Here is a 14,343-nt window from a genome sequence, read left to right on the forward strand (position 1 = left end):
ACTGGGATAAAATGTATTCAACAAGGTGTTACATAAGTCCCTATTAACCACTTGTATTGAATTAATTTGAAATGAGAATCAATGGATTGTGTCTGAGCTGTCTGTCTTTCTGCCAGTCCTCAACAGATATTACACTATTCAACTGTACCATAAAAACGAGAGATCAAACCCCTCTTAGAGTGATTATTCACTGCTATTTCTTCAGGCGAGGTGACGGTAGGTAAGGTTAAGGATTTTTGTGTCTTAAATATAAAACTTGTAATCTGTAGATTTAAAAAAAAAAATGCTTTGGCTGAATATCATATTTTTGTCTCAAATCTTCGAAACACATACATCTGCCCTTGTCAAATAATTTGAAGCCCATATCATTCTTACCAGGTGTAAAGGGGGTGTTGCCCCAAATGTGTTTAGTGTTTTATATAAATGCACCTCATACCATACCTGAATTGTATTTCTTACAAAGGGATTGTGCGTGTGTTTCTTTAATTCTTTTTATTTAGCTGAATATAGATATGAGTTGAGTGGCAGAGGAGATGTACTGACTCTTTCCAAGTTTACCCAGGACTGCGGTGTAGCCATTGAGAACCAACAGGAGGCAGCAGAGAGTTGGGCAGCCCAGTAGTACCATTTAAGATTTGGTAGGCTGACCACTTTGAACAGTGTTTGAATGGGTGGATTTAATCTCTCAGAGTGCTTGAGGAAAAGCATGGCTGATTTTGATTCGTTAATTGTATAGCCCGATATGTTGCCAAATACACTAATAGCGTTGAGCAGATGGAAGATTGATTGACTCAAGTGGGATAACATTATAATAATGTTGTCCACGAACAGTCCAATTTAAGACTCAATATTATTTATTTCAATGCCAATAATATTCTGATTCCTTCTAATGGCAATGGCCAACGGTTCTATTGAAAGCACAAATAATAGTGGTGAAAGGGGACAGCCTTAACGCGTGCCCCTAGCCAATTTAAAGGATTTAGAAATGATATTGTTAGTTGTGACTAAGGCTACTGAGTTGTTATACAATACTTTAATCCAGGCTGATCTTAGCTGCTGAAGCTGAAATGGGAGAGCACTTTGTGGAGATAGCAGTGTTCACCCCTAACGAAGGCTTTTCTGCGTCAAGTTAGAGAGACAGCAGTGCTGTCGTGGGATAATATTTAGGACTCAACAGATACCATGAGAAGCTTGACGCCCCTTTACAAACCCATTTTAATCAGTATCAGAGAGAAAGGGCAGGTATTTTGAGAAAGAAGGCATGCTGGCAGTTTTGCTATTATTTTAGCTTCAGAATTCATTAGTGAGACTGGCCTGGCCTCACATTTTGTTGGTGATTTCCCAGGCTTAGCAGTACAATTATAAGAGCACTACGCTCAGAGGAGGGCAGTTCTGCTGACTTTAAACTATGGGCTTTAGATTCTTCACTGAGTGAAGGATTTTTTATAGAATCAAAGTATTTATGCAAAGAATCAGTGATTGCATGGCATTCTGCTGAGTAGGCCCTTATCAGTAATTAAGAAGCATTTCAGATGTAACGTATAAGAAGAAGAAAAAGGTGTTAAAAAGTCCAAAGTCAGCAGCTGTTTTAACCCAGAGAAGTAAGATTATCATTTTAACAAGGTTTCTTTTTCCATGATTACTTTTTTTTTCTATCTTTGTGAAACTAAAAATCTGCCCTTTCACTATGGTCAAAGGGCAGTTATTTAAACCAGAAAGTTGCAGTAATTAATGTTGCAGACATACAACTTATATATAATATAACTTATATTAAAATGGCTGTTTTAGTCAATGGTAATTTTATCAAAACTTCCTTTGATGTTCTTTTTTTCTCCATTGTACTTCTCAAGTAAGGCAAGGCAAGTTTATATAGTCCAAATGGCACCTTTGTCAGTGCTTTATATAATATGTCGAAAGACAAAGCAAAGACAGCATATAAAGGAAACCTGAAATGTAATTAAACAAAAGACACAAATATATAATGCAGCAAGAAATATGAAAAAAATGGCTCTAAATTTAGTTAGTAGGTTGTAGTCTAATCTAAATATATGGTGGATGACAATTGCTTCTGCATGTTTAGTTTTGACAAGAGAACATGTAAGCACCCCTCCACCAGATAACTTGAGAGATAACATTGCAGCAGATCAGAGATTGGCCCTAAAACATTCAGTACTTTATAAATCAATAGTAGTACTTTAAAATCAATATTCTAACATTTGGGAAGCTAGTGAAAAGATCTGAGGACTGGAGTGATGTGTTTTACTTTCTTGGTTTTAGTGAGGACTCGAGCAGCAGAGCTCTGAATTAGCTGCAGTTGTTTGATCAACTTTTTGGAGAGACCTGTACAGACACCATTACAGCACTTGAGCCTGCTAAAGATGAAAGCATGTAAGAGAAAGTTTTTCAAAGTCTTTTAGAGACATAAGTCCATAAGTCATATGTTCTTACATAAGAAATATTTTCTAAGGTGATAGTGAGCTGGGGTTGTAATTGTCTTTGTGTGGAAAATGTAGGAGTCAAGATGAGCACTTAAAGGTCCTTCTTTGGCACAAAAAGCAATTATTTCTATTGTATCTTTGCTTAAACCTGCCCCCACTGACTCCTGAGGGAAATGTCTGGCTCTTTACTTGTTAAATCCTCCACCATTTTCACTTTGTCAATCTGTTGTTTGGTGCAAGGGACATGGTGTACATTGGGGTTTTTAGTAATTTTTCACTGAAAACAGCAGACTTCTGCAGCCAAAGATGACATTATGAGAGCAGTGAGAGATGACTAAAAAAGTAAAGTTGTGGGCCAGAAAACCAAAACAATGATGTGAAAGATACTATAAATCTTTGCAGAGCTTGGGGGGGAACAGCAGAGTCAGGTGATAATGACCATGTCTCTCTTGAAATAGAGATTTTAATCTCAATGAGACTCTTGTACCTGCAGGATAGAAGAATAACTCATTGTGTGGGTTCATCACAATGATTGATTCCTTTCACTTATACCTTAACCAAGTGTTAAAAAAAGGATCATGGTCATGATATTTTGGCACATGGAGTCATTGGTTTGTTGAATGCACCACAGTCGCTTGGTGATATTGTTGTAGGTAAATCGGCGTGTCGTCTGCATAATTATAGTAAGCCTTATTTTTCTGAAGAACAAAAGTCGGGATACCTTTGTTGAAATGACTGTCAGCAGATTTCACTTCCTTGTGGAATTACAAAGAAGTCTGAATACAGACAGTACCTCTTTGTAAGGCCTCTGAGGTGCAACAATTTGATGATGTTTTAGAACAGCTTTCACTTTCATCTCAATAGCTACAACCGAAAATATAGCTTTCGGTAGACATTTTGCAAAAAATAAAAAATAAATTCCCACCTTCCAGGCTTTGGATCAAATCCCGCAGCACAATTTCTCTTTCACTGTCTTACGATTATCTCTCGCTCTCAAAATTCCAGCTGCCTCCATTCAGGAGAAATAACTTCCTGTTCTTTTGAAATGGAAAACTGGTGCTGAAGGCTTTTCAAGTGCACTTAAGATTCATTTGAACTTGAACAAGAAATTCCGTTGCTGTAGGGGGGCATTCATGACATATAGCTTTCTTTCCCCTGACAATAAATATTCATGTAGACACTTTAGAAGTAAACATTTCCATAATTAATAATTGAGAGCGGTGACACTAATGTCTCCTACATGTGTGCTGTTAATCAATGATGTCTCTGACTCTTAAAACATTTGTAATATGATTTAAAATCTGTAAAATTATGATAAAGTACATTTGTAGTTGATGAGTGCATGCTTCTGTTCTGTAAATAATGTGCTTTATTGACCAACTTTCCAAGTTTATATGTGTCCAGCTGGCATGGTGCTGTATTACATGTGTATATAGCTTACCTTGTACAATGAGGTAGACCAGTGAGGGCTTGGGTTGCTCCTTAGTCTGTATGGAGCAGGTGTAAGACCCCTCATCATACACATCCACCTATACAAAATAAAGAAGAATATTGTTATGTCATTATTTTATATATAAGTCAATAGTCTTACTATCAGGACATTTTGTTCCCCTGTATTTTGCTTTTATCCCACATATTACTTTGTCAATGTTACCTTTTCACAAAAAATAGTATTTCATCTTTAGATCCATTTGCTGGTTCATCATCATTTCCTTTTCAATTCTCATAATGATCAATTATCACTGAATGCTTGTAATTTTTAGTAGTAGTGGGGATATAACAGCAGCGTGGAAAGATGATGTGGACCTGAATGGATTTTCTTCTTTTGAGCATCAGGGAAAATCTCTCTGAATGAAAATGAATGACCATGGTTATAAATTGATGATTATTAATATATTATTTCCTTTTATTCTCCTGCCATTGCTCATGTCCCCTCCTTTTCTCTCTATTTATTCTTTAAGTCAACACACACTGGCAGATCAGTATATGACTAACTTGTAATGGCTAACGCATTTTAAAATAAATGTAATGCTACCTGGATTATGTTTTCTTTCGGAAATGTTAATTAAAATATTTGGCAATTCACAATATGTTGACACTGAATGTACACTATCAGCAAAATGTTCACTGACAATATATTTCATGTGTTTCCTACAATATCTGCTTTTGAAATGCAGTATCTACTTATAATAACTAAAGCTACATATTTATGGTTATATTTAGCAGTTTGTAGAGACTGTTATCTTGGTTTGTAATTTGAAAAAGTCATCAGTGACTTGAGGCATTAGATGGGATGACTTTATGTTTTCAGCATGTAACCAAAAACTACAACCTAACCTTAAACAAAGTGTTTTCATTGCCTTACACAGGACCACACACAGGACTCAGGACTCACTGTAAATGTAGTGCATTGCTAGAGGCCATAACCCAGGCAGCAATACAATACATAATTAGGAAAACAAATTTGTTGTATTTAGACATAATTTCTAGGGGATGCACCTGCATTAACACTAAATAGAACACCTAATTTTTAACTAAACCAAACATGTACACACCCACACAATGCCTCATCTCTTGATTGTGATTGCAGTTGCAGTTAACCTTATTTTGTCCTTTATTCTGTGTTTTGCTCTGTTTGCTTTGTCTTCTACTTTCAATTTGCAACTGAGCATATACTACACCCCACACTACAACACTGTCTTTTGTCTTGCACTTATGCTACGCCTTGTACAAATTTTGTTTGGGATGTTTGATTTAATTCATTTGAGCTGGTTGCCCGCAGATATTTTCTCAGAGTAAAAACACTCCTGTCTTCTCATATTTTCAAGACTGGGGAAGCACACTGGTAGTGTAAAAACCAAAACATCAGGATGAAATAGACAGAAAAGAACCTGACTGAACCTGCAGAAATAAATAGTTAAACAACTTGGCTTCAGATTAATCTTAAAAATAATACATTTAAGGCAAAGAATCCAGTTTATTACGGTCATGTTTGATGAGTTTTGAAGGAGGTCCTTGAAACTAAAACATTATGTTCTCCCCCATCTCTAAATGCAACTTTCACCAGATCCAGCTTGTGATAAATCAGATTTGTAAGGATTGTAGTCTAGACCGGTTCAGTTCTTACGTCAGCAGTACCTTTTGTATGCGCAGACTGTACTCCAGCTGTCCTTTAGTGACCAGATCTACTCTGGGGTCCAGAGACCACTTGTCCTCGCCGGCAAAGATGATGTTGGATCGATTGAGCCAGGCCACCTTGGATACTTTGTCATCAACATAACACCTGTGGGAATATTAAGAGCAAGTGAGGTAAGGAGAGGGAAATAGAAGTAGAACATTTGGTTTGTCATTAGGGGATGCAGTGTGATATGCTTGAAAAGAAACAGGCTTCTAACTTCTTTCATTCCCTGTAAGTGCAATGCCTGTTCAGAATGTGCATGTTCGGAACAGGCCTCTGGTGTTACTGCGTCAATACATTAAAAAATGGATACAGTTGATGTGAAGTGTGAATATACAGTGTGAATACACAACAACTTGAAAGAAACTGCCATTCTATATACAGATGTTAAATACGGAATGGGGAATCATGTTTCATTTCAAGTATAATGAGAGCTGCAATTATAAATAAAATACATAACAGCCTTTGGAAAAAAAAGTGCATCCTAAAATAAAGCGGATTGATCACATTAGGCTCTGAGATGGTTTATTGTCTATGGTATTCATTTGGATCATTTGAGTGGGTTTTTTTGTTCAAAAGATTTGTGCATATATGTGACACACTGGTTTTGAACTGACAATGGGAAATAGCCTTAGAGTCTGTCCATTCTTGATTAAAAGCTGTGTTTTTGCTCTTTTTAGAATGTAACTTGCTGTACAGCTCTGATAGCCATCTGCACTAATGCTTATGGTTTAATTATTATGGAGAACAAAAAAATCTGAAAGATAAGTACTTTTTGGTAAAAACAACTAATGCAGGGATTTGAGGGTTTAATGATCACACACACTCAATACTTCAATAGTTTTTTTGGTGAAATTGACTATATTTCTAGCCATTTGGCCATTTCCAGTTAGGCCTGGTGCAGTTTTCATCATCAGATTTTATCTTGAGTTAGAATATCCACACCACACTAATCGAAATTCATTTCAGATTCATAGAAATGCTCCACTCCAGCAGCGGGGGAAAGTTGCCACATCAATAACCTGTTCTTTTTACTCCTGGACAGCATACTGTGCTCAGACACAGAACTGAGCAGTTGGCTTTTTGCTTGTTTGTTCAAGGTTTATTGATATTAAACATGTCGCATGTCCAAGCACGCTATGTGAAAAATAGCTTTCTCTGACGTCAGGCTGGGCTCGTCAGGCTGGGCTCGTGACACACTGCACTGCTGCAGATCACTTCAAAAAATCTAAATATATTAATGTTGAACATGTTGCATGTCCAAAATTGCACCAAATTTGGCACATCACTCCCTTGGTCCCCCAGTAATACAGTCCTGAAGTGTGAAGTAGATTGGATGAATGGTTTTCAAGATATGCAAAGGACACATACAGAGACACACAGACAGAGTTTGCTTGTTTTATAGTTATCTTATTAGGAGGACGGTAATGCGAAACAATCAGATAACAGCAATTAAGCAATACCACAGATCATGTGATCTATATGAAACCCAGAGGTGTTCTAAGTAAGGGTTTAAACACACAATCATGTCTTGAAATAATGAGCCAACTTGGGTATATTACAATTGCAACTCCATTTAACTGTGCGGTTGATACTGCTAACCATAAGGGTATTCCAGAGTTGGTTAACCTCATCAGAAAAGTCAGCATTCCACTCCGGGGATTGCAAAAGAAAACCTGAAGTCGAAAAGCATCCCTTTCTCTTTCCTGTCCCTTATCCAACCCTTTCAAATTCTTTTCCTCTTACTCTTCTCTCATTCTCTCCCTTCACCATTCCATCTCATGTTCTCAGTCTTCTCCTTCCTCTCTCTGATAAATACATCTCATTTAACAGCTAACCTATTCCTGTGGATGAGAAAGGACACCGGTATCCTCTTGTTTTCTTCTTGTTGCACACTGTCAGAGCATTATTCCAAGTAAGCGCAGGCTAAGATATCTCACACAGGAGAGAAGGGAGCCGAGCGTCTGCCCTAATGAATAAATGTAAATGTGAGAAGACGTCGGAATCAATGAGAATGGATATCAGCCGTAATGCAAGCCGACACTGGATGCGCCTCACATGCAAATCCCGGCGACTCCCCGAGCCTTGGCTGCGCATACTGTTGGGATACAACAGAGTAGATTAGCAAGGCAGTGAAGTGAGGCTGTCTTTGGCAGGTGACCCCGGGTGATGCACAAAAGTGGTGGTGCAGTCACCCCAGTCTGCTACCCAGTGGGAGCTAGATGTCAGATTTGTTGATGGTTTGTACTCACAGCTTGAATCCCTGTTGATCTTCCTTCCTTTTGTGTAGAATCCAGATAACTCACTATATTTATTGACTTGCTTTGACATCTACATTCTACTTCCCTCACTGTGGGGTGTACATGTTTACCATGTTTAGTTTCAAATGTCTTCAGGCCTCTGAGGAATGCACAGACTTGATTCAAAGGCATCTTGAACTCAAAAACATTCTTCTGAGAGACAAACTGACCGTGTAAATGAACTTTGCCCCTAAATCACAACAGAGGCATTTAGTAATTCTAGAGAAAAGTCCTGGAACCTGACTCACTTTATACAGATCCTTTTATGACTAATGTTTAGTATGAGTTTTGCGTCTTAACCTCTGCAGATCATCTGTGAATCAAGGTCTCCTGCGATATGTGATTCATGCAAGTTGCATGTTGAAACTTTATTTTATATTCTAGACAAGACTTCAGCACATCCAAAGATAACAAAACCAGCTTCTTTAATTACGTGGAAATGTCTACAAATGTGCACAAAACCTCCAGTAACTTTACCAAACAGCTGTGATATACTGTGCTTTTGTTTCAATTAAGTGTTGGTACAACTGGATGTAAAAACTGTATGCATACTGTATACATTATTCGACAGTGTGGGGAAAAAGAAGGTGACACAATCAGTTAACGACTTCTGATGTCAGTCTTTGTTCAGCACCTGTTCATATAGCATGCAATTATGCACTATATAGTTTTATTATAGATCCACTCTTCATCATACCTCAGCTTAGCATTTCCCTTTAATCAAACATCAGTTTGACAACGCTGGTTTAGTTTCTTCCCTATAGAAAAGAACCACAAGGACGCACATTGTCTAATCAATACAAATATAGAATGTAACACTATTGACAGATTTGTCATGGTTATGTATGATGGGTTTGTTTTTAATTTAAATTTTTAAAGAGGATGTTGCTTCCTATGTGTACAAAGATACTGTGATTGACAACAATCCCTCCTTTTCCAAAGGATAATTGCAGCACTGAAGATGATGGCAATAAAAGGCAGATGATGGTATTTGGTAATGGAATCTTTTGAAAGGGATGTTAAAAAAAACCAAGCTGGCGTATGTGCAACAAAAAAAGCTAATATTTATGAACTAAAATATTAATGAAACAGAGGCAAAAATGAAAGCCGGAAAATTTCAAGCAAAAATAACTGAAGCAAAGAACAAACAAAATCTGCAGCCTCACAGAAAGCTCCACCTACTCTCTTCCATACTGATAACTGAATGGCATTTTTACCTCTCCGCCTAACTGGAAACTATCACCTGCTCAGGTAACTATGGGGAAGAGCTACACACATACTAGACTTTCAAACCACCACGCAATTATAAACAAGGATTTTTTCTGTCACTGCTTAGCGTCACAATCTACTACAAGTACACAAGCAGTTCACAAGTGCACAAAGTTCAACCAAATGTCATTTACTGCAGAGGAGTTTTACCTCTTACCTCTCACATCCTAACAATGCACAGTTCCTCACTGCTAATGATGCAAACCTGTTTCCACTCCCCCTGACTGAGCAGCTGATCTACCCCCAACAACACAGGCAGGAATAGAAATATACAGAGTGGGCTGATCCTTCCACCAGATCATAAACCTGCAAACAAAGATAAACCTCACATATCAACCCATGTATTCGGTTATTTAAAAAAAACAACCTAACTTAACAGTAACATCTGGCTGAAAATAAGATGATTTAATACACAAAACAATTATGATGCTGGGGAACAGGAGGTAGTGAAAAGGGCGAAGAGCAGCATTTTTTTGCAATAATGCTCCATATTAGTGAACAATAGACACTTCACAGTGACAACTTGAACATCCTTTAGGTGTTTGCAGTGGAGCAATAAACTGGCCAGGCTGACTGAATGGTTGCATCTTGTTTGTTTTCGCTGCAGATTGCTTTCTTGCCGTCCTTATTACCACTCGCTTCCTACCGTGAAGTAACCGGTGGGAGGTGAAAAATCAACAGCAGGAAAGTTGAAGACAGTAGGAGGAGACGTGAACAGAATCAATGACACTGGATTTCCTCATTTGTGAAAAGAAGACGTTTGTGTCTCTCTCAAAAACTTTGAGTCAAACAGCATGCTGTTACCGAATCCATCTGCAGGGAAGTCTGCACGGGCGTAAGCCAGTGTTATTACCCCACCAGAGACTATGACAGATTTGTCATCATTAGCTTGTGACATTCACCATGTCTCTTACTGTTACTGATTTCGAAGACACTGTACGTATTCATCGATTCATAAAGGTGTTTCTAATGACAACACCCCTCAGGGCGCGGCCCACGTTTTCTGATTAATGTAGAAAACTCCTACTGCTTCTTTTTTTATTTGAGGCACTGCATTACTCTACATGGAGATAAAATATCTCCCCATTGTTTGAATTACTCACACAAAATTCATAGGCTCTCTGATAGCACATACTGTCTAACACACTGTTATTTACTATTTACAGGGAACAAAGTGACAGTCCTAGATGATGCTGTCACTCTCTGCAAAGTCTGGGGCAAAAGCTTTTGTTTATCACATTTGAAGCTTTCTTTTTGAGTTGCGACGCACCCCCGACTGATGCTTTGTAATCGCTGGAAACACAGTTCAGAGGCTACAGAAATAATACTCAGCCAGTTGTAAACAGAGATTCATCATTGCAATTAATATGTAAATGGTAGAGACTTTAAACTCCTCGAGTGGATTTGAGATAAGATGGAATTTGTGTAGAAAATGGGTATTTGAACCAAGCAGCTATTGTAGCAAAATAAGAACAAAAATGAAATAAAAAAAACTTTCAAAAAAAAAGAAGAAGAGATAAAGTAAACAGAAACTGTTTTGCATATTATATAAACACATGAGAATGACATTTGTACAGCTGGCAATTCAAAGATTGTGCACTTGAATAGAATTAATAGTTTCTTCTGTATAAATATCCATATGGATTTCAGTAGTTACAGAAATATTAAAAGTGACTAGTTTGTACACAACTGCAGTATTATGTAACATATGGTATTATGCTTTTCCTGATTTTTTAAATTTTATTTTAATTTTAATACATCAATAAGGCTTCATAGTGAGCCTCTTAAACATTTGTCTTGGGCAACAGAAATCTACCACATAGATGCATTTTATATTTGAGCCAATGAGGAGTTCAGTGGGTTAGCCTTGTATACTTGAAACATTTTTTGATGTCTTTTGATTATCACCATGTCAATCTTTGCAAATTTATCTCAGAGATCTGATTCCAGCATGACCAAAAATGTAAAATAAGCATTGACAAAATGATGACCGAGGTTTATGAAATGCAGCTGTGTTCTGAGATTTGTTAGTTTTGTGAAATGTGGTTGAAATTTGAACTTCTAGGCTTCTGTAAAATAACATAAAAAATACCTTTGAAAGGACACTCCTATATGTTCTGTCAGAGGTACTTTGAACATAATATCAAAGCAGCTTACTATGATTCACAGCTCTGGGACGGATATCACCATCTTATGGCAAATATCAGTTTGCAGGTCACGCAGGAGAGAGGACATTGTGAAATAAAAGAGGATATATGTGTAGTGTAGTGGGATGCACCCAATTAAAGCCCCTGTCTAAGTGAGACGAGCAGTTTCAACTGTGGCTCCTCCAAAGCATCATGCCAGCTCTTGGGTAAATACAGGTGACTGGGACTATTAATCATCCAAATGCTCCTAATTGTATTACCTCCTTTCAGTTAGCGGTCACCATATGCTGCTCCATATGGATAAAAAAAAAAAGATAAATACATGACACACGGTGCTGTACTGTACATGCCTCTACACTGACAATTAAATCGGAGCCATATTCCACTGCTCCAAACATTCACATCTTCCCTGGCCTTATCTTTATTCCTCTCATCTCTTCACACCTCAGCGTCGCCACTCCTCCACTTCACTTCCTCTCACTAGCTTTGTTTTCTCACCCCATCTGCCTGTCATCCTGGCCCTGCTCACTCCTCTCCGTAGGTTCCATCTCCCCTCTCATCTCTCTATCAACACGACAGAACAGAAGTGGACAGCGTGGAAAAGAAATCAAAGGGACTATTCAGTGATCTGTGCTATGGATCAGGTTTCTCAGCTACCTCTTGCCCTCTTCTTTGTCTGTCTTCCTTCGAAGTGCTCAAACCCCCAGAGGGTCCTGACAACCTCTGGTGCAGAGTGTAGAGCATGCTCAGTAGTAGCTACTTCCTGTTCTCACTAATGAGCGACTGACTGGGGAGCAGAGAACTTCCTATCACTTGTCAGAGTAGTTGTCTGCCTGTAGCTCTCACTTCCATCTAGCAGGGTAGCTGTCAAGGTGTTTCTAGGCAGGGTCGGGTTTCTCTGGCTGTGCTGGGGCCCTGCTGGACTAGAATGAGAAATAAGAGCTTGGCTGTCTGCGGCTGCCGGCCTGAACTGAGACGCACTCAACAAGTCGCTTGCAGGGAACACAATTTGATTGGAATGGCGAGCCACGGTTGAACGATTTGTAATGAAAATCCATCCCATTAACTGGCTGCAGCCCTCACAATGATGCAGTAACTCAGCTGTGTTATTTAGCCAGTGAGACTTTATGTATTTGAATATTTTGTGGAAAAAAAACACAGCTTTTTTTAATCACAACAGCATCTCCGTGTTCACAATCCTCTGCAGAATCCTCTGCAAGCCAATAATCCTCTGCAGAATACATGGTCTCTGCTAAAAAGCTCTTAAATGCAAACAAATATTTGCTGATGCTTGTAAACAAAAAGGCTCGTTAAATGCACCTTTTTTTGTTAACTGGATTTTAGTGGCGTTGTTGTTTATCAGTCCCCTCAGACAACAGGGGCTGGGTTTACCCGGGGTTTGCTTGTGATGGATGCTTAGTCTGCTGTCCTGCACTGTTTTACCCTGAGCTTTGTTGATGGATGCTCTGCTGTGCTATATTACACTCTCTTTCTACCCCGCTTTGCTGTGCCAATATGGACTGGCCAATAGGCTATGTCTGACAGGGGACTGTGTGGGCTGACAGATGCCTGGGCCGGAGCTGCTGAGCTGGGCTTGTGTTGACAGGAGGGCTGGGCTGGATGGATCCCTGCTCCAGGGCTAGCCGTGGGGGAGGACCAAAGAGCAGGCTGGAGCCAGGGGGTGAAACCGTAATGAGAAGTACGATGTGCCAAGACTGACAGAACAGCCACACCACCCGCTATCCCCATCAATACCCAGTTCTCCTCAACTCACCTCCTCTTTTTGCTCTTTTCCTTGCCTCTCTGTCACCTCTCGCCCCTTAACAAAACCCTTTTTTCGCATCTATTTTCTCTTTCTAGCGTGCCTGTCTTATTCTACCCTCCACCCTCTTCAACCTTCCCCCTCAAACTTGTTTCCATCCTCTCTCCTTTCCGCCTTTCATCCTCACATTGACTGGCCAAACTTAGTCACAGCTGCCAAAGGTATATCTGTGTGTATGTGTATGGGGAGTTGTGTGTGTGTGTGTGTGTGTGTGTTGTACGTACCCTGATATACCAGCCATATGGACAGAATATGAAATATTTTCCCCCAAAAGAGTCAAAGAACTTGTTCCAGCAATCAATAAAGATAAAAAGGCAGGATTGGCACACTGGCTGTTCGATCGACCTCGCACCCGCCTGGTGGGCAAGTCCTAGCCACTAAGTTTTGTGTCTTTGTTGTCTATAAGCATGTGGCTGGGGTCACTACAGACCAAGGGCCGGAGATGGAGAGATTGCCAATCAGGCTGATGAAAAGAAAGAAAGAAACAAAGCGCCATGAAAGAAAGAACACGACACTGAGAAAGTAGAGTAAATTAAAGGGACGGAAGCAAAGCCAAAGCTGCATACCAAATCAAAGTCAGGTCATTCCTTTATAGCCCTTATAGCAGTTTTTTGCCCTAGATATTCTCTGTGTAGCAGGTTAAATGTATTTCCTGTAAGGTGTAAGTTTGTCCCCTTGGACTGGGCTTAGAAGAACAAAGCATTTATTGAAACACCTGGTGCAATGCTGTCTTGCTATAGAATCCCTTTCTTTCTTTTCACTTTTTTATATCTTCCAATAACAAAATGGTGATATATCATTATGTGCTTTTAAGACATTAACATGAACAAAACAACAAACATGACACTTTCAATGTGAATGTATTGTACTTGTGTTAATTGTCAGTCAGCAGGTAAAAAATCTTCATTATGCCTTTGTAAATCGGTGTTGACAAGAGTGGCAAACGGGTCATGTTAATAACTGTGATCTCAAAAGCAGGTGCAAAGTGTTAGATGCTTGTTTGTGAAAATGTTTCTTTTGCACGCTTAATGAAGCATGTAAAGACAAGAATGATGACAGTAATGCGTGGAGGGTGATAAATTGTCTGCTTTCATTAACAGTGATTTTAAAACAAAGCTGTTATCAATAGGTGGAGCTGTTCCTGTGGGCCCTAGCAGATGCCACACAGACCCGTTTCTCTTTATCTGTC

At 39.0% G+C, this 14,343-nt stretch overlaps 1 protein-coding gene across 1 annotated transcript in view; it reads right to left on the reverse strand.

Annotated features, from left to right (window-relative positions):
- The window catches only part of lsamp (limbic system associated membrane protein), a 193,720-nt gene that overhangs the window by 60,404 nt on the left and 118,973 nt on the right, over window positions 1-14,343 (reverse strand). Inside the window, exons 2-3 of the mRNA XM_053321405.1 lie at window positions 5,577-5,721; window positions 3,880-3,967 (exon numbers count right to left, since the gene is read on the reverse strand). Coding sequence (XP_053177380.1) covers window positions 3,880-3,967; window positions 5,577-5,721 — 233 coding nt within the window. The remainder of the gene's footprint in view (window positions 1-3,879; window positions 3,968-5,576; window positions 5,722-14,343) is intronic.

Source organism: Scomber japonicus, chromosome 6 (assembly GCF_027409825.1).
Source record: "Scomber japonicus isolate fScoJap1 chromosome 6, fScoJap1.pri, whole genome shotgun sequence".
Lineage (NCBI taxonomy): Eukaryota > Metazoa > Chordata > Actinopteri > Scombriformes > Scombridae > Scomber > Scomber japonicus.